Source organism: Trachurus japonicus, chromosome 17, assembly GCF_045865225.1.
Source record: "Trachurus japonicus isolate A0001 chromosome 17, Traja_1.0".
Taxonomy (NCBI): domain Eukaryota; kingdom Metazoa; phylum Chordata; class Actinopteri; order Carangiformes; family Carangidae; genus Trachurus; species Trachurus japonicus.
In genome coordinates, this window is record NC_140923.1 from 31,132,639 (window position 1) to 31,154,017 (window position 21,379).

At 41.3% G+C, this 21,379-nt stretch overlaps 1 protein-coding gene, 1 long non-coding RNA gene and 1 other non-coding gene across 3 annotated transcripts; all 3 read left to right on the plus strand.

Moving 5' to 3' along the window:
• Positions 1-659: 659 nt before the first annotated feature.
• Positions 660-731, plus strand: trnae-cuc (transfer RNA glutamic acid (anticodon CUC)). Its single transcript has one exon. It is a non-coding gene; the product is annotated as a tRNA-Glu (tRNA).
• A 2,012-nt stretch (positions 732-2,743) lies between these two features.
• On the plus strand, positions 2,744-8,268 carry LOC146971076 (interleukin-5 receptor subunit alpha-like). Its single transcript, XM_085804116.1, has 10 exons — positions 2,744-2,838; positions 3,357-3,433; positions 4,125-4,168; positions 4,268-4,392; positions 4,531-4,706; positions 6,067-6,185; positions 6,305-6,452; positions 6,587-6,692; positions 7,708-7,789; positions 7,900-8,268. The coding sequence occupies exons 1-10, from the start codon at positions 2,765-2,767 to the stop codon at positions 7,963-7,965; spliced, it is 1,017 nt and encodes a 338-aa protein (XP_085660242.1). The 5' UTR covers positions 2,744-2,764; the 3' UTR covers positions 7,966-8,268.
• An 8,103-nt stretch (positions 8,269-16,371) lies between these two features.
• On the plus strand, positions 16,372-21,379 carry LOC146971077 (uncharacterized). Its single transcript, XR_015038065.1, has 7 exons — positions 16,372-16,455; positions 16,567-16,682; positions 17,577-17,659; positions 18,415-18,586; positions 18,963-19,030; positions 20,476-20,520; positions 20,837-21,379. It is a non-coding gene; the product is annotated as an uncharacterized LOC146971077 (long non-coding RNA).

Consider the following 21,379-nt stretch of genomic DNA (forward strand, 5'->3'; position numbering starts at 1 on the left):
GACTAGTAGTAACCAAGAAATAAACGTGAATAGCAAAGCACACTAGATAATCTAAGATTTTAATTGTGAAAACATGCTATATTCATACAGTTTGTGTGTGTATGTTAAGTGTTACCAGCTATAGGAACTACAGTTCATTTGTGTTGTCTGTGTTTTTGTCTACATAGATATCGTACCTGACGGCACAACTCAACTTAAACAAAGTCTAACGTTACGAACAAGCATTTTAAGTTAACTTCTGCTCCTCTTAAACAGGATAAAGCGTAAACACAGTGTTTATAACTTACAGTCAGGAAGTTGCCGCTTTCCCTCCAGAAACGAGCTTATCTGGACGGTAACGAATGGCAACTGCAGGGATGTAAGGAGTGTGAGGTGTGGCCACCACCTAGTGGAAGTAGCAAGTTAACAGCCTCGTCTTGTTTGTGTAACGTTGCAGCGCTTCATGTCCTGTTTTTCCACCATATCCGCCGGTGGTAGCAGCGAAGCCGCCAACACGACCATAGACTGTAGTGAAAGGTCACTCACAACCACCACGCTCACAACACAGCGGGAGAGGTCATTAACCTGCTGAAACAGAGACAAAAAGATGTAGCCTACCGCAGATTTCTATATTGTTTTTGAGATATCAATACTTGATTCACAGTTCACTCCACTACCACTCCCTGGTGGTCTAGTGGTTAGGATTCGGCGCTCTCACCGCCGCGGCCCGGGTTCGATTCCCGGTCAGGGAACTTCCTTTTGTGAAGTATCATGTATCCAAAAATACTCTCGTCTTTGATGTAGCTTATCGTCATGGCAATCAGGCTAAACTGCTGTTGTTGATATGTGCATGAAAAGTGCTCGGGTCACGGGTGTGAACCTGATAACCCAGTATTGTATTTGCCGCCGTGAGACAGTCGAATGTCTTTGAAGAATCATGTGGCCTATGTGGGCTCAGTCATCCAGGTCGGTAGTGCTAAAGTTGAAGCGACTTCCTTTAACTTCTTGAGGATATATCTCATTAAAAAGGAATATAGGAATGGAATACTATTCTACTATAGGCCTACTACTATGTGTTTTAGTTGTTTTTTCTGTTTTTAGTTTTTGATTAGCCTATAATAGCAAATTGCAGAGTGAGGATTTACTGTGAATAATTTGTAGCCTACTTGGAGGAGTGGGCTATGAGCTTACACAACATGAATTCATGCTATGCAGTGCTTGTGTTAGCCTACTCAGTTACTCGTTAAATGAGACACTTCTCTTATCCTACTTTGGTGAGGTCAAAGGTTACAAAGCAGTAGGCTAACCCCGAGCTAGCAGTGATCCAGAGTCCTGCACAAGGACATTAAGCAGCATTATCAAAGAATATTCTTCATTTAATTTTATATTTCCTAGGAACTGAGCCAGCCACCTCTTTCCATACTGACATGTCAAAGTAACACTTAACAAAATAAGGATGCAACCAACACAGAATTAAATTATCGTCAGTATGAAACAATAAATAGTTTGAAATTTAATTCAAAATTTAATTCAGCCCACTCAAGCAACTCATCCATCTACCGACCTGGGTTTAACACACAGCTGTTATGAATGGACATAGCTGGATCTTCAATATTAATCAAAATCTTATGTCTTCTCTAGCTGTGTGTGTTGTAACAGGTTCACTTTCCACATGCACCTGGCTCATTATGATCTGACTGTATGTCAAATGAGTGAGGAGTGAAATGAGAATCATCCAAACAGGTCAACAGATGTAAAGACAGAGGTAGTAGCCAAGCACAAACATACCAGAACATGAATACTTCATAAAAAACAAACCAAAAAACCAAAGATGTTAAGTTATTTAGATTTCAGCATATTAAAAGGTAAATTATGTTTACTGCAACAAGGTCAAGGGTCGGTTTTGGGTAGTAATACAAAACTGAAAGATGTATTGTTAGCATAAATGGGGTCAGACTTTAAAAAAAACAAACACAAACAAACAATGTATAAGTTTTATTTTGTTTTAATTTGGTCAAATTTATCAAATATGTTACAAATCAATGTTGAGGAAAGGCCATGCTCTACTTGCTGTAAAGTCAGAATCAGTTACATGTCTTGCTCACACCACATGATCAGTAACTACTAAATGATCTTATTCAGCTTTCTCAAAACTTTTACACCCTGTCACGAGTTAGAAACCTCACTCAAATTTCACATTGGTCCAGTGACATGGGACTTTGGCTTAAATTCAGCCTGAGGTGTTGTCTGTGTTTGAGTTGGTTCACCTCTCCTCTCTGAAAACACTGAAAATGATTTATTTCTTGTCCAAGCCATATGGCAGCCTGTTCCTTCCGGCATCTGTCTTTGTTCCTCTTTAGTTGTAAACTTATTTTTGCTGCCATCTTTCTTCATTACCAATGATTCACTTCCAGTGAAGCTATTTGGGTGACTGTGAATCGGCCTCCTCTAAAACATCACATCTCTATCTAGCTGTTAACACCTGAGCCCATTTTAAACCAGAGATTTAAAAAATAATAATAAAATTAATAAATTGGATGCTATGATTCATATTTGAAACTACAGATCTGAGTTGTTTGAATGACAAAGTGCAGTATTGCATTTTCTAACACTGTAACTTTGTTGTAACTTCTTTTGTGTTGTTCACAAGGTTTAGTTATCCATTCGTATAATATATCTAATTATTACACTCACAGTCTCCATGCAGTTTATTCATTAGAGACTAAGAATAGAGAAACAAAACGAAAGCCTTGGTTTCCTGGAGCTGTGTACAGTATGTGACGTCATGCGTCTTCTTTCCACAGATGCGTGTCTTCGACAGCACTCGAAGAACTTCAGTCAGCGACAGGACAGCAGAGGGTAACGGCTTTTTGTTCATGCTCCTTACAGTAGATTGATACTATTGATATATGATGACGATGATGTATACAGTACAGTGTTTTGTGTGATTGTGCTAACTCTTACTCACAAGAAAGTTTATACCGAGGAGACAATAGTCCATGTGTATGTCCATCAATCATTTCTGAGAGAGAGAGTATAGCTGAGATGATAAACAAAACAAAGATTTGGCAACTTTTATTCTTATTCTTCTTTTTATTGAGGTAAATAGAAAAGCTTTTGTATGTAGTGAATATGTTAATGTAAAATGTGACTGAGGAGGCAGTCCACAGTCATTTGTGGAATCTTTTTTTTTAGTAATTTGTTGAGGTTTCCTGACAGTCAGCCCCGACATGTCGATTCTCCAAAAGGGGAAGTACTGTATAAGCCAGGAACTCACTCGATGTGGACAAAGTAATACAACAGCTTGCGTACTTACTGTATGTAGACACCGATTCTCATAAGTGTGTCCTCTCTCTCCCTCTCTCTGTGCCTAAAAGCCCTGTGTTGGTAATGAAGCTGTGTCTTGTCCGTCCAATATTGTGGTCCAGTTTCCTGGTTTTATGGGCCTTACAAGGTAGCTATACTGTTGTTGTTGTTGTTGTTGTTGTTGTTGTTGTTGTTGTTGTTGTTGTTTTATTGTGTACAGAAAACCATCTTCCTCCACCACCCTGATGATGCCATAATGACTGAACTTAAAGGGACAACGAGGAGTTTCTCCATCGGCAGAACAAAGAATTCCGCGACAATAAAAAAGTCTCATTAATGTGGATGAATCTACGCTACACACACTTGTTAATGGGCCCATTTTTGATAAATATATAGTTTTGTCTCTATCGTTATTTTGTTATTATTAGTGGTGGCGGAAATGCTGGGCGAGCCAACCAGCGTTTCCTTACTTTCGGTTTCGCGGACGCTGCCCAGCGAGTCATGAGAATAACGCCACCGAATCGCCGTTTATGGTCGGAACTACGACGGTATCTGATCGTCTTCGACCCTCTGACTTTAATTCTTGATGAATGAAAACATGAGTCTGTCTTGCGCCGGTCAAAGAATTTCACGGTGCGCGCGGAGGCTCATAAATGTAGTGTGAAAACGCTTCGATTTTTCAAAACTCCTCGTTGTCCCTTTAATGAAGAATTAAGCATATGAATTAAAAACCAACTGAGCAATGTGTTTTAATTTGACCAGCAGTGAGGCTCACTTTGGTTTAATTGGCTGACTTGTGTCGCTCATACAGAGAGTCTATATATGTTGTCTTTTCACAGTGACGGAGGGCAACAAGCAGGATGTCTGTCTGGACCAAAAAGATGTGAGAATCTAACTGTTGTCACACACATGAGTGTTGCTTTATATAGGTTCATATTTTGACTTCTACATCCTGTTCTTTGTGTTTGTGAAAATGTTTCAGCAAAGTGAAGATGTGAATGGTGAAGAGAAGAACTTTAGCTGCCTCCTTTACCCAACAAATGTTCTCAACTGCTCCTGGTCATTCCTCCATTTACACAAGGATGCTCATCTTTCTGTCTACATCAGGTACTTGTTTTAAATGATATATTATTACCAAAGCTATGGTCAATAACTTGTAATGTGTAAAACCAATCATTGTCTATCTTACTCAAAGTGTATGGGATGCTTTGAATGTGTATCTCTTTCTCTGTCTTATTTATCCAGTGTTTGTCATGATGACACAGTGATTCCCTCTCTGAGCCAGTTGTCCAGTGAAAGAGTTGGATCAAGGTCTTTGACTGTGCAGCGTCATGACACGCTCTTGGTAATACTCCAGTTTGACGAGTCCCAGCACGGCAAGTCGGAGGTGAAAACCCACATATATGACCTGGACCGACTAGGTAGGTCACAGCCATGGGACTCCAAGACTATCTGTTGTTGTATTTGAAAATGATTATGGTTTTCAATGGCACCTGCTGCTTGAATGTTGCACTAACTGGGTAGTACTTCATGTTAAAGGGATAGTTCACCCAAAATTCAAATTTCACTCATTATCTACTCACCCTCATGTTGACTAAGAGCTGTGAGAATTTTCAGAGTCCTCCGTGCCTTCGCTGACTTACAGGGGGGTCTGCGTAGCAGTATTTGTCCATATAATGGTTGTCAATGGATACCAACTTTCTTCGTCCAAAAAGACACTCCAAAAAACATCCAAATACCTCCACACTGCTCGTGTGTAATGTCCCTCTTGTATTGAAGCCCGGACATGAGAAATTGTTCCGCCGGTCAGTGCAAAACACAGGAAGAGCAGTGAACCAAGATACTGGGAGCTTCAACTACAAACAAGCTTAAAACATTGACTTATTTAATTTTTTTCAGAACAATTTCTCATGTCGGGGCTTCAGTACAAGAGGGACATTACAGACGAGCAGTATGGAGGTATTTGGATGTGTTTTGGTGTGTCTTTTTGGACGAAGAAAGTTGGTATCCATTGACAACCATTATATGGACAAATACTGCTGCATGGACCCCCCCGTAACTCAGAGAAGGAACGGAGGACTCTGAAAATTAGTTCTTAGTTGACATGCTTAGTTGACACAGCTCTTAGTTGACATGAGGGTGAGTAGATAATGAGTGAAATTTAAATTTTGGGTGAACTATCCCTTTAATCTGCCTACTTTACTCCGATGGTCAACGCGCTCTCTGTAGGTTATGTCAGATATTCAAATCATGATTGTTTGGGAGGCTTTTTTTGGGGCGTCACTTATTTGTTTAGGAACTGGTTATCAGCAATCAGCCTGTTCAGATCAGTAAACTGTAGCTTGTGTATATTTGGAGGCAAGAAGTGAAGATTTGTCCTTTTCACATGTAACTCAGTCACATCAGGCACTTTGAATAAGTTGTATAAATTGTTCATCTTTGCTGGTTATTTCACCGATGCAAAACAAAAATTAGGTAGGCTACAGTGAAATTTGGATGAGGTTACTTTGATTCAGAGGGAGAGAGTACTGTAATGTCTGTGGCAGTACATCAGTTGTTGGTGAGAAACTTCACTTGACAGCGCAAATGTCATCCTCATGGTGGCAGCAGAGGAAAAGTCCATTGTTGAAATGTTATTGGTTACGCTGCTTTCATATTATATTTTGATCATTGGACTGCTGACTGACAGTGTCTGTTGGGTGAGGTTAGACTTAGGTTGTACTTAGCAGACCCTCAGAATAAATCATCAGTTAACTGACAGCCTTTTTGTGCGGTCCACAGAGGTCCAGCCCCCACCCTCTGACGTCTCTGCTACAGTCAAAGATGGCGATCTGTTGGTGACATGGAATCCACCTTCCCATCCCCTATGCTTTGAATACGAGCTGGTCCTGGGTGACCAGGTGCAGTATATGTCTACTGTGGATGTTCATCATAACAGAGATATGTCGTATATTATCATATCATACATTTTCTGGTGCAGTAGGAATAAAGAAGAGGATTTTTAATCTTTTTATCACAGGAAAATGTCATAAACTTCAGCAGCCGGGTATCTTATACGGTGCCGAATGCAGATCCAAGTCACACCTACAGAGTGAAGATCAGGACCAGGAAATCGCCTGAAATTTGTACTGGATCTGCCCAGTGGAGTGAATGGAGTCCCACTGTCAGTGAGTGCTGCCAGTTAAAACCACGTCCAGTACATATTCAGCCTGGTTGTCCTCGTCTTAGTTGCGTAGTTGATTACACTGTTTGATGATACACTAATTGATTTGATAAACACAACATCCTCATCTTTTCGCAGCGGTTGAGCGATCATTTTACGAACTCAACACTCTGGTGATCATCTTGATCTCACTTGGAATACCCATGATCCTCCTGGCTGTGCTGCTGCTGGTGCGCCAACAGAGGTAGTGCTTGACAAACCTGTTAACTCAGTGGTTCCCAACCTTTTTTGGCTCGTGACCCCGTTTTGACAAATTTCTGCGACACGTGATGGGTCACCAGAAATTTGTGATTTGCCATCAATCAAGATACGTCAGCTCAGATATTTTTATATGCTGTTTGAACTTTATTTATATTCGAGAAAGTGAAAGTATAATATTGTTTAAGATTGTGTGTGGTGTAATTTAAAGCAGAAGTAAGCGGAATGTTTGTGTTAATATAAGTCTTAAATAGTTATATCTTCCGACAGCAATCACTTATATAGAGTGTTTGGTCTGAAACACGGGTCTGTCAGTCACTCTGCTCTGCTGTAAGCCGAGGAGAAAACTTTCCTTGTATCCTACAACCTTTATCCAATGAGGAGTGAGAACGGCATAAAGGGGCGGTCCTCTCTGTGTGTGCAGCCAAGGGATGCACGTGAATGTGGTGACGTAGAGACGAGGGCGGGGACTGCTAACTCCATCAGCTGACAAGAAGTTAGCCAAAACGACCGGATCGCTTACTTCTGCTTTAATAATTAAAAAAAAAAGTTAAAAATATATTTTCATCAATAATTTTTTTTAATTAAAGTATACTAGACATTTCAGGCGACCCCATTTGAATTCCAGGCGACCCCATGTGGGGTCCCGAACCCCAAGGTTGAAAAACACTGTGTTAACTGTTCTCTAACTCTGACTCTTATTCATACATCTCCTCACACATTGTCCGTCTGCACACCCTATTCAATTGACTTCAGTGAGCTGACCTGAAACTGTCTTCTCCCCTGAATGTGTCAGAAAGTTTTGATCGCCCCGGGTCGGCAGAAGAGGTGAAATTAAATGAGAAAACAAAAAACAAAAAGGGGAAGTGACAGAGCTGTACAGGCGGTTTTAAACCCACAACAAAATATACGCTTCCTTAAGATGCATATTCATGTGTGTGCCTGTGTGTGTGTGTGTGTGTGTGTGTGTGTGTGTGTGTGTGTGTGTGTGTGTGTTTCAGGGTGTCAGAACTTCTGTTTCCTCCGATTCCGCGGCCCCCGCCAAAATATAAACATTTCCTGGAAAAAACTGACATGTTCAGTGTAAGTACCCGTGCATAATGTACACATGAACTCACATCACAAGCGCTCTTAACCAAACACTGATGAGCCAATGATGCCAATGTGTTGCTTGTTGTGCGTTGTGTTTCCAGTTCTCCAACCCCGTCCTGTCACCTAAGGCTGAGGAGGAGATCACAACGGTGGAGGAAACAGAGTAAAAACCCCAGAGAAAATTTGTAAAATGTCTTTTAGCTACTATAGCATAAATGACTTGAATGTATGGATATGTGTGAAGGTGTGTATTTATGTGGAAACTTGGCTAAAAAAGTTTCATGTTGTTGTTTTTTGTAAACCAGTCAGGCCCGGCGAGTCACAGAACAATGACACATCATGCTGAACTGGTCCTGAAATGTAATCTTTGTGCTTGTGTGTGTGTGTAAAATGAAGCTGAGTAAACTGTCACCTGCTCTTTTAAAATGAAATAAAAACTTAATTATAAAATATGGAAAGTATCCAGTCTTCATGCTTAGCTAACTGGGTGATGACTGTAGTAACACATTTAACAGACAGGTTCTAGCCCATAGAGAAAGCATCTACACCTGTTTATTTCCCAAAATGTCCAACTTTAAATGCCTCACAATTAATGCAGAGCTAACCACTGAAAAAACTTATACCACAATCATCAGCGTCAGTCCAGCTTGATTTCCTGCTCCAGTTTATTCCACTTGAATTTTTGTGGTATATCCAGAATTGAATAAATCCAGAAAAGCAGAGTTTGTTTACAGAGCAGAGGTTAAATACAGACAGGTGACAAAAACAATAAAACAGGAATGAGTGGAGAAACAGTTTGACCATGTCTTTGTTCAAAGTGCATGAAGAGTCACTGAAGGGTTTCATGAGTAGGCTATAATAATAAATTATAATAATACATTTTATTTAACACACTTTTACACATGATCAAAGAGGCTTAGTATGAATGTGAATCATATGCTGCAGCCTCGTCCATGTGCATATAGGCTGCTTCCTTAGAAGTGCTTTTATGAAGTACATACTAAGAAATGTATCTCTCGTCTCGATATTAAGGGCGATAACCCTTGTACGAGTTCTCAAGCCACTTCCTCATTTTAATCTCAGAGATAATTTAAAGGTTGAATGCTGCTGCTAACCACTAACACAATTATTTGCGATGAGTCAGACTAAAGCCTGAAATACTTGTTGACTAACTGAGCGTGAGAGAGGAAGAGCGAGTCAAGTGAGTTAAGTGTTTTTCTCTAACTCACCATCACAACAGGGAGGAACCCATTCTGACAGGTGGAAATGTGCTGCTGAGATCCATTTCACCTGGATTCAATGTGACAGGAAGATCATACATCTGTCAACTATATAATAACTATAATACTATATTACTATTACTGCGGTTTTATGCACTGCATGCATATTTGTAGGCTAGCCAGGGGCGTATTCAGAGTATTTTCTGATGGGGGGGCACAGGGGGTAACAACAGTAGCACCCAAAAGTAACAAAAATGAAGGCTGCCACTGATCCCTCGCTCGCCTCAATATCTATATTGTACAGTTACACTCTGTTTACAGTAATCGAAGAGTTCTCATCTTTACTCTTTAGTGTAGGGCTGTAGTGCAACTGTGTATCATACTGTCAATTAACATAGCCTACTGTCCATCAACAACATCTGAAATACAAGAATGCAATACAGCATTGTACATAAACATAAATGAACTGTAATAATCCTTTCCCCGACTTGTGTTTAAATCACTCACAATTTCTCCCTTCATCTACTTCTTTCTATTGCTGCTTTTTCATCTCAAGTGTAGTTGTACATCTGCTGAAATGCAGCAGCAGCAGCAGCAGCAGCAGCAGCAGCAGTGTCCTTCAACAACATCAGAAACACATGAATGCAATACAACATTGTAAATAAACAAATGAACTGTAATAATCTTTTCCCCAACTTGTGTTTAAATCACTCACAATTTTTCCCCTCATCTACTTCTTTCTATTGCTGCTTTTGTACTGTAAATGTGTTTGTCACTAATACTCAAATACAAGCAGGTCAGTGTCCACTGGTTGTTACTATTTGAAAGAGCCAAACACATGCCTACGCTGGTCTGTAACAGAAATGAACTGCTGGCAGATTTCTCTCAGGTCAGTATTATCCAGTTTTCCCTGATGGACATGGCACACAGCAAGATTGTTCAGTCTTACTTGTGTCATGGTGGTTCTAAGCCATGTTTTAAGTCTCCTAAGAGCACTGAAACTTCTTTCAGCCTCAGCTGATGAAACTGGGATGACTAAAAGCAGCCTAACAAGGGATTCAACTTGATCAAACAAGCCTCTCACTTCAACTGTCAAACCTCTCATTATGTCAGCCACTTCAGCACTAGATTTGAAAGTGTATTTGGACCTAAACATGGCTAGTTGGACCTTTAATCTGTCCCTGTTTAGCTCTGGGCATTGATCAACAATGTCCTTCACTTCTCCAGTCAGGAGAGTTTCCTCCAGCTTCTGCAAGACATCTAGATCTGGTTGGTTGAACCTCTCCTCAAACTGAATATGCACACTATCTAACATTTTGTAGAACTCTGTTCTATAATGCTCCTCAGCTGACTTGGGAGTGTGCTGGCTAACCTCACTAGTGTATCGTTTTGGTGGCTTTCTTTGGTGAGGAATCTGGATGGGCTCAATCCCAAGAGAGTCAACCATTGCCACTGCTTTCTCAAAAACCTCATGAAAGCTCTCCTCACTTCTTTTGCCATCTACAGTAGATCTGACACAATCTATGGCACTTCTCATCCCTGCAACAGTTTCAGTCCTTTTTTGTAGATGTAGATGTAGATGTGCTCAGACACTCCAGCTCCTCTATCACTTCTAATAAGAAAAAAAACCCAAATCCCAGCGGTTTTCTTAATTGGCTGTCTGAAATCTGAAAAATCCAGAGCTGTCCAACCCATAGCACTCTAGACCCTCTGATCCAGCTGACAGCTTTGGAGGAAGTCTGGTTCTAAAGGTCGTGGCAGTCTGAAATTGAAATATGTGGTTCGGGGGCCAGGGGCGAGCGCATAGACGGCCGTTCGGGGCTGATCGGACCCGTACTGCGGGAGAGGCGGGGCTTTGAACATCGGCATTCCGCCGCCTTCCGGCCCCCGCCATTTCCATAGTAATGGTCCAAATGCCTCGAAACTTGGCCTGTGGACTTGTAACGAGGCCCAGATCGATCCCCCCGAGGCCCGAGCCTGTGGGCCAATAGGAAACCAAGTTGCTCCACGGTGGTCCAATCGCAACGGGACCAGGATTTTCTGATAGTAGGCCATCTGCTGAGCAACATATTCCAATTTCATAGTCCTAGATGAAAGCGTGTGTAAGCTATTAGAGATGGTTGGACGCTTTAACCTTGGGTCAGACAACAGAGCGTTGCTTTTTGGCCCTTTTGGACCCTTTTTAATGGCGTAGAGCTCTGATTTCGGGTACAAACAATCATCCCCACTGTCTGCACCACATACTCAAAGCTCATCTTCCTGGGTCAAAGTCTTGATGTTTTATTGGAGAAATTATGGCTAAAATTGTCGGAATTAAAAGGGAAAGGCCTGGATTTGACCCTAAATGGTGAACTCTGACCTCTCTGGACCTCCCAGGGGTCACTTTTTGAATAAAGTGTCTTTTCTGGCCGCCGTTCGGCGACCTTTGACCCCACGGACCCCAAACATGGCAAGCTGGATGGCCCTATGCCCCTGAAAAACCTCTGAACGTTTCAGGCTTATAACCCAAAGCACGTGGAAGTTATTAGAGATTTGCTGTTGAAATACGTCTCCTTTAACTCGATACCATTGCTTTTTGGCCATTTTGGACCCTTCTGAATGGCGCAGAGCTCTGATTTTTGGCACAAACAATCTTCCACGCTGTCTGTACCACATACTCAGAGCTCAGCTCCCCAGCTCAAAGTATTGGTGTGTTTTTCCAGAAATTAGTGCTAAAATCGTCAGATTTCACATGAAAAGTTGACCTTTCACCTCTGTGAAGGTCTGACAGGTCTGAAATTGCACATACCAGAAGGCCCTAGGCCCCTGATAAACCTCTGAACGTTTCAGGCTTCTAACCCAAAGCATGTGGAAGTTATTAGAGATTTGCTGTTGAAATATGTCTCCTTTAACTCGATACCATTGCTTTTTGGCTGTTTCGGACACTTCTGAATGGCGATTTTTGGCACAAACAATGTATTCCACAGTCTGGACTAGCTTCCCAGCTCAAAGTATTGGTGAGTTATTCCAGAAATCAGGGCTAAAATCACCAGATTTCACATGAAAAGTTGACCTTTGACCCCTGTGAAGGGCGGACAGGTCTGTAATTGCACATAGTCGATGAGCCTAGGCCCCTGATAAACCTCTGAACATTTCAAGCTTCTAACCCAAAGAAAGTTTTTTGACATAGGTGCGCTTTAATCTTGGCAGCGGAGCAATGCTTTATGACCATTTTGGACATTTCTGAATGGCCCAGAGCTCTGAAATTTTGCAGAAACAATCTCCCTCACCCTCTGAACATCATATTCCAATATCAGATAAGAAAAAAAACAAAAAACAAACAAAACACTTCTCCTTTAATATTTTTTCCCTCTCTCTTTGAAAAATAGTTTTTTTTTTTCTTTGAAGCATAATTTTGGGCTTTTTTGCCGTTAGCAAGATAGGACAGTGGACATAGACAGGAAAGGGGGAGGGAGGAGGGGATGACATACAGGAAGGGTCTGCCCGGCGCGGGATTCGAACCGGGGACCCCTGCGTCCATTAACATCTGTATGGGATGGCCGCCCTGACCACTGCGCCACGCACCTTCCCTGCAAAATGGGTATTTTATCATTGATTCAATCACGTGATCCAGGTGTTTTAGGTGTGAGTGACCGGAAACAGCCATAAAAACGACAAAGTCCCCACTTTGAGGTGTCCCGCGAAACGCAACAGTCACGAGCCCAGTAATCCAGCGCTCCATTGAGTTGCATTGAGAGTGGCGACTGACTGCTGGCTTCTCCGGGACACCATTAGGGGCTGAAAAAATGTCAAAGTCCCCAGCGGTGTACCAGAGCCACAAAGCCTGCTGGAGTACCAGTGCCACGAAGCCAGAGCCAGAAAAACGACAAAGTCCCCACTTTGAGGTGTCCCGCGAAACGCAGCAGTCACGAGCCCAGTAGCCCAGCGCTCCATTGATTTGCATCGAGAGTGGCGACTGACTGCTGGTTTCTCCGGGACACCCTCGGCACGATTTCAGAAACCTGGTTTTCGGAAACAGTGACCTCCAGACATTGGGATGCTTCTGACCCGAATGTTTATGGCTGGTTCATGTGCAATAATAAGTCAGGGTGCGGTTGTGCAATACCTGCAGTGCTTGAGTGAGACCGGCAATGGAAACATGGATGGATGGAATGTTTAGTTGCTATAAAATGCAGATAACATACCATGTCATTCTTTAATTTTACTTTTACTTTAATCCAATGCGCCATGCAATGCAATACACCTGGCACTTTAAACTGAGTGCACTTTAGGGCACCGTGCAATACAACTTGGTACCCATGTACTCCTGCACTTTAGCACCTGTCACTTTGGCCCAGCACTTTGCACCTTGCACTTTATTTCCCAAACTGTCCAGGTTCCATTACTGGCCTGATTATCTGACCTGTTTTTTACCTTGTTGTCTGCTTCGTCATGTCGTGTATATAACTGTGTTCCCCTGTTACTGTATTGTTTTTATGTCCTGGGACTCCGGATGGAAATTAGCATCGATGCTACAATCCCGCACATTTACATGTTTTTATGTGTACGTTGATGTGCACTGTCCCAGTCAAATAAACAAATAAAGTAAAAGTAAAGTAAAGTGACCCGCTAATGGCATCTCCAAACCGGGCTGGAAACTGAGAAATAAGGCCTGGAAACCCAACTCTCCTGGTCACTTTGGCACAATTTCAGGAACCAGGTTTCACATTAAGGGACATTGGGATGCTACTGGGCTGGAAACTGAGAAATAACCCCCTGGAAGCCAACTCTCTGGGATCAGCCGCGGCGCTACTATTGGGCCCGGGTGGGCCTGGGCCCACCCATTTTAGGCTGGGCCCACCCATTGGCGTCATTTACGCTGGGGACATGTCCCCACCACTTTTTGTCAAGAACAATGTTGTCCCCACCACAAAATGAACTTAACATCATCCTAATCAAGAATGACGTTGATAAACTATGACAAAATAGGCAGCTGAAACAGTGTGCACGGCGCAGAGCTTCTGCCGGAGTCAACTCGCAACAATGTAACTTCGATTAACTGCCCGGAGCGGGCGCTGCGCGCATCCTCGCAGGCGCTTGGTCGCACAGGGAGCAGCTTCATGCTCTCTCCTTGCCGGTAAAACATCGACTCCACTCGTCTGCACTCGGTTTTCCACACACACAGGTCTGTCCCTAGCTCTGTATGTATGGATGTGTGTGTGTGTATAATAGACGGACGGCAACAACTTCATTAATAATCATTTTATTTTGAAAATTGACCGGATTCTCTCGCCTTTTTCTGTGCCCGACTTCCTATCTGGTACGAGCTGGTCTATCCAGCTTGACAGACGGCGCTCACGGCTCGCGTGACAAATAGAACTGAAGCGTGTGCTTAATGTTTGGGTGCAAAGTCACTGTTAACAAAATCAACACAATCTGTCCCTTCAAAATAAAGTTTGTAACGTGTCTGTTTGGAGCAGCTGCTGACAGTGACAGTTCCTCATCACTAAACCTGAGCCACCATCCGATCCTCCCTCGCTCACGTCGTGACGACGGGACAAAGTCTTTTGGACATAGCCTATATTGTAGGCTATATTCTGTGTTTTTCCTCTCGTTAACCGTCTCATTTCAGTTTTTGCCGGTTGGCAATCATCTGGTGTGCCCCCGCTGTTTCTCTCGCGCTGGATGCGCATATAAATGTTATAAAAAAAAATAAAAAGGAAAAAACACAGTATAATAGTCTACACTGTAGTGTAGACTATTCAATGACCACAGCTGATCACCAGCTTGTCTGCCACACCTGTCAAGTTTCTGAACACAACTAAGGGCTTCTTTTTTTCCCCTTTTTTTTTTGCGGAGAATTAATTAAAAAAATAATGCTCGTCAGTCCGACACAAAACACACACAGCCAGTGTCACAACAACTGACAGCCATAAAAAGCTGTTTTAATTCTGGATTTAGCGCTGTTACCACATCACAGTTTAATATTTGTGCTGTCTTCAGCGCCGCAGAAAAGCGCTGAAACGGAGATGATGATGACGCTGATTTTTTTTTTTTATCTTATTTTAACTCATTGAGTGCCGCGCTCCTTTCCAAAGTTTTAGTCAAGTGTACCGGCAAATTAGACCATATTTGACTTTTTATTTTAGAGCCATAGTGTATTCTATATTATTGCCACCAACACATACTGTGGCTCATTTGAAAGGTTTAACTTTATCCTTCAAATGGCCACAAACCGTTTGTTTCTACGTGCCTCCGTTCCTGAGAAAAGTCAAGCTAAACATGGCTGGGTTTCACCAAAATCCCTCCTTTTTTTCTAGAAAAGGAGATAGAGCGTCTTCAACCCAGTCGCCAGAAAGAAACGTTCACTATGGACTATTCTGCAAACTCCAGAAAAGTCCAGGATCAACGTTTCCGAGCGAAAATACGTTATACGCCAACATTACGTTGCCCATTCATTTAACGTGAGCCAATTGCTGCGTTCATTATCAACGTTTTACATGTGGCTGTACAACGTTATTTTTTCGCTGGAAAAACAACATTTTAGGATATATTTGGCATGGTTTTGATGACTTTTTTAGCGAGAAATGTGTGTTTTAGTTTCCAAATGTATGTTGAATTAATGCAAATAAGCTTCTGTTTGTAACATATTCTGCGAATTTGAAAATTGAAAACGTATATATTCAACATTATTCATTAAGCTTTCTGGCGGATAAAATGTGATTATTTGGCACTATTTGAGGACATTTCTAGCGAGAAATGTGTCTTTTACTTTACAAATATGTTGAATGAATGAAAATTAAGTTTTATTTGTAGCCTACTCCAGCGATATTTTATCCGACTGATTGGACTCTCCCACTATGCTGTGGGCACTGAATTATGATTATGAAAACCTGATACTTTTTTTTCATTATTGTGGTAGGCCAACGTTTGGTGCATTATTTTAATCATAAACGTTATATTTATTCAGTTAATGTGTATTTCGTTTGTTAGTTATTACGAAGATTGCTCAGATTTCCATCGTTGCTATGGTTACAGTGAACGATCAGCTGATTTCATTGTGACTGACGTAGCTTCCGGCAAGTCCGTCATCGTCTCACCGACAGGCAGCCCCCGTTCAGGTAACGTAAACAAACAACATGGAAAATTGTGATAAAATAATTAACAGTTAAAGCTATTTTACCTCCAAAAACCAGCCAGTGTCGTCAACCACAAACAAAGTTTGACAGATGTGGTTGATCAAAGTTGTTAAACTGGCTGACTTTACTAGCTGCACTGTTTGATGTAGATTTTAATGATTAGGCTAACGTTAACATAGCTAGGCTAACATTAATGCTACATGCCAGCCCTCACTGTACTTTTCTCACTGTTTTACAGGTAACAGATAATACCTACAATGGCTACAGCTGAAGCTGAGTTCAATGAGATGCTCAGTAAAACGAAGAGCCTGACACAAAGGTAATTTAAATATCTTATTCCATGCATGGGGATCAGATATTATGATGCATTTGTGCAGGAAGTCTGTGTGGTTAACTGCATTACTTTGATTATATTGTGTTGTTTTTTTAGGTCAAAAAAGAGGACAAAGGCATCAGACCTGCCACGATGGAGAAAACGTGATGATCATCTCTGTGTCCTTGAGGAGACCGGTGTGGAGATGCTTGATGAACAAGAGCCAGGATTTGGTATGTGATCATGATAATTTGTGCATCATTATTCTTATTTTGGTAGAAAAACATCATGTTAGGATTTCTATGCGGATGTACCAGTCCAAGAAGCTTTCTGAAGTCTGTAGTAGTTGTAGTCGTAGGCCTGCACACCTCAACATCACCATAATACTTCATTTAGAATGTGATTTTCACAGGGCCTGATTTAAACCACAGTACCACCTTAAATTAGCTCAGTGCAGCATCACACCGGTGCTCTTACCAATCATATTTCCAACACACGCAACATAACACCACCTGAGAACTCTCTCCTAAACTTCATATGGATGCTGGCAGAAAATGGAGTATGCCAGGGTGGGCTGGCTTATGCAATATTTACAGTTGCCACCTTTTAATTCTACATATAAGTGTATTTTCAATTATTCTGTCAACAGACTGGCAAAGTGTGTTTGAACACCGTTTTACCAGAGTTTTATGGAGTGGGTGATAAGCTCTTTCAAGGTGGACAAGCTGTGCGCAGAAAGAGGATGACACTTGTTGGAAATTCCCACGGGTCACGTGATTCCCGCGGGATGGGAGTCAAAGTTTTATTAATCCTGTGATTGGGACGGGACGGGAATAATGACGATACATGATAATGATGATTTTCAGCCGTGTTAAACTACCAAAAGGATCTATGCGTCCATTTTTGCCGTCATCTTTCAGTGAGCCAAAACTATTTTGGCTTGCGTTAGTTAGTTAAATGGGGAGTGGGCGCAGGAGACACACAATAACAACAAAATGCAACATTTTTGCAACATGTTTGGGGTTCATTTGTGTATTTTCCACATAGATTCTCATTGAACTTCTCGTACTACTTGAAAGTTTATTTTCAAAATAACACTAGAAACTTTTTGTCTTTGTATGCACCAGGAAAGGGCATCTGTGGTCGGTCTCAGCTGAATGCAGCAAAGGCGAGGACAACGAGGAGGAGTAGCTCCAGCCTTGATGAGCAGGTGTGTATCATATAAGAGTTATGCCATCATGGCATTATTCTTTGTGCTCTAAATATGTATGTATCCACACATCAGCTGACCCACACTATAGGCCCAGTTCCAATCCGCCCCATAAGACTCAGGCCCTGAACCCTCACTGACTAAAGTGACGTCAGATCTAAGACAGAGTGTGAGAGTCTGTGAGGGTCCAGATGCTGTAAACATGACTGGAACAGCACTTACCCACTCTCACGATACGTTACCTTGACAACAAAATGTTGTTGACTCCGGTCATGAAATGATAATTCAATTTGCCTTGATGAGCAGGTGTGTATCATACAAGAGTTATGCCATCATGGCATTATTCTTTGTGCTCTAAATATGTACAGGCAAGTACCGTATAATAACATTCTTATTCTTGTTGATAGTCCTAACTATATTCTCCTAAATCTATGCAACCAACATGTTTCACTGTTTAAGCTGACACACTATACTCTTCTCTACAAGTCATTTTGCACTTCATCTATTCACAACCGTACTACACTTGAATAATTGATTAAGGTTTCACTAACTCACTTTCACAGACTAACAAAAACCCAGCAGTTGAATGAATCTCTCTATTGGGCTCTTTTGGTTTTGTTTTGTTTGTTTGTTTTTTGAAAGAAGACAATAAGAGTTTAATTGCAATTTTACTTACTACTTTTTGTGTGACTGTTAATATATTTTCACCATCAGTACAACAAGAACTGCTATTAATGCTGTATGCAATCCTACAGGGGAGAGATCTTCGCATATCCCATGTTCTCAAGTCCTCCAGTCTTCTGTATGGACGTAGTTGGCAAGTACTGGTCCTACATAAGTGAAGCCTGCCCTGAATACAGCCACCTGACCACCATGACGTCCTTGTTGTCTGTGCTTTATGCCAAGGCATATGGCATCAAGTGAGAGGTAACTGTAACTGTTTCAGCACTTTCAGCTGACTGACTCTTCTCTCCAAGTTATTTAGTACTTTATCTGTTAACAACTGTACTACACTTGAATGAAAATCAGTGTTGATCAAGGGTCAAGATCTTGTATACAGGGATGCACATGTACAGGCAGGCAGGTGTATATGCATTCACACACATCCATTATGTAGATAGCATCACTAACATTAAGAATTGCTCAAATTATTTTCTAAGTATTAATATTTGTATTCATGTCATTTAATATTTGTATTCATGTCATTCATGGATGTCTCTATCAAAACAAGTGTTTTAGTCATTTCAGTAATTTAGCTTTTTGTGCTTTTATGCTAAACTTACAAACTTTCACTCATTTCCAGACTGTGACGTCCACATAAACCTGTAGAGCTTCCCTTATTCCAAGATTGTGGGGCAAAGGATTACCAAAGTAAGTTGTCCTTGTGGTGGTTGTTGTTTCTGTTGTTTTTAGTTGAATACTGTTTACTAGTGTGCAGATATTACAAGGGCTTCTACCAACACTTCTCATCTTTTCAGGGTTTTATGTAGGCTACATGAACCATTTAATATACACATTCACCATGCAGAGGAGAATTGGGCAAGTTGAGCATAGGAGCATCTAAGTTGAGTCCCCCCCCCGACCCCCACCAGCTCCCACCTCCCCCTTTACTTCATATTCCACCTGTCCAGGTGGCAGGTGAACACAAACTGCAGTGACCTGCTGCTGAGCCACCAACTCACTGAGCTTTGGGGAGTTTTGTGATTACATTGCATCTTGGGAAGAATCCTTCATCTTTCTCTTTTAAAGTAATACATGGCTCACCATAAACAGCAGCTTGTTTTCAGCAGCGTACTTACTGTAATCATAAACATCCAGAATCCTGATTTAGTAATCAGGACAAGTAAAGACAAAATACATTCATTTAGGAGCATCAAGTGAGCATGTGTAGAGGCTACAGTCCTCACTGCAGGCGGCCCCGGTTCGAATCCCGCATCGGGCAGTCCTTTCCTGCATGTCATTCCCCCTCTCTCTCTCTCTCTCTCTCCCCATTTCCTGTCTCTCTCAACTGAACTAAAAAAAGGAAAAATATAAAAATACATTCATGTAGTGTATGTGGCAGGTGGCACAACGTACCCCACAGTTACCATATTGACTTTAATACTTCCCACAGCTAAAAAGTTTCAACTGATGCATACTACACATTTATAATAATCTCTTTTGGTCTAAACACAATTCTCATGAAACTTGTGATTGACAAAAATTCACTTTCGAGAGTAAAAATGTTTTTTCGGACATAGATGTCTAACCGTTTAACCCATGTGGTTCTTACGTCACAAATTCCATGAAATGATGCCTTCCTCTGTCCTCCTAAATATCTGGTCACATGCTCTATTTTTCTTAATGGTTCCCTAGCAACAAGGGGTGGCTCAGCTTGCCCAATGCTGCGTACCACAGTCTCCCCTACAGATTTACTGCAAACTTTCTATAATCACCATTTCACCACACACAGTTTAAAGTTAAGATCTTATGTTATAATAGCCTGACAAGCCAGACTATATCATTAAAATGTCTAGTCTGGCAACGACCGGTAGACCTCGGCTCAATCCAGGGGGCGGGATGAAGGCTGTCTTTCAAACTGCCTCTGCACGTAATGGGGTAGTGCTTGAGCGCTACAACTAATCAGAGCAAAGAGCAGGATGACGTTAGCCTGACAAGCCAATTAAAATGTATGTCGTCATGGCGTTAAGCCGCCCAACGACTCTCTAAACAGATAGAGCGCTGTGATTGGTTATAATAGATATTATTATAGATTATTATTTCTGCTTATTTTTTGTATTAATTTTCAGTCATTTTGGTTATTGCTTGTTTTTCAGGGGTTTAAGGGAGGTGAAGGTGAAATGGCTGCCCTGCTCGAAGAGGTACAGTATGTATGTTGTGTCATCATAGATGCATTACCACAAATGCAACATCTCAAATTCTGTGCACAACTTTGCCATGAAGCGTAGCTGTATGAGAGGCTTCTGGGTTACAGGGTGAACATTCATGCTGGAGTAACAGATATAGTTCAGAACACTGTAGTTACCAATCAACATTGAATGCAAGTAACACCATACAGTATTTCTAAAAGAAGTGTGTATGTCATGTTCAACATCATGTTTAATTCATGATTCATTGATACTAAAGCAACTGTTACTAAAAAGAATTTCTCTTTTTTCCGTTTCTTCTTTCTCGTAGCAACATGATGGAGAGATTCCTGGGTGCCACACAAACAGCTTAAAACAATGTACAATTATGTGGTTAATGATTATAGTTACATTGTTATGAATGATTGAGTGGTGGATCAGTTGATAGATTGGTTAGTTATGCTTATCCAATTGTACAGTTTTTGTGTGTTTTTGTCCTTTTAATCATTTTTTAAACGGTAGTCCATGAGTTCATCAGTTGTATACTGTATTCATGTTTGAAAATCTCTTCCCACAGATAACAAAATAAAAGTATCTGCATTCATCAACCCGAATGGAAAATATGCATGCCTGTTAATTGAAGAAATGTAGTACATTTGAAACACTATGTTCTCCAGAGTACAGTTTACCTTGTAGTATGTGTTAAATAAAGGTTGCCTTAGACTGTCATCTTTCAGATTTCGTTTTTATGAGCATTTGCATATAAGCCCATCTTGACAAGTCCATCAGTGGAAGAAGAGAAGACCAAGAAGGAAGGGCTGATCTCACTCAACCAACACGATTGACTGCTTCATGGCCAGAGGATATTTCAACA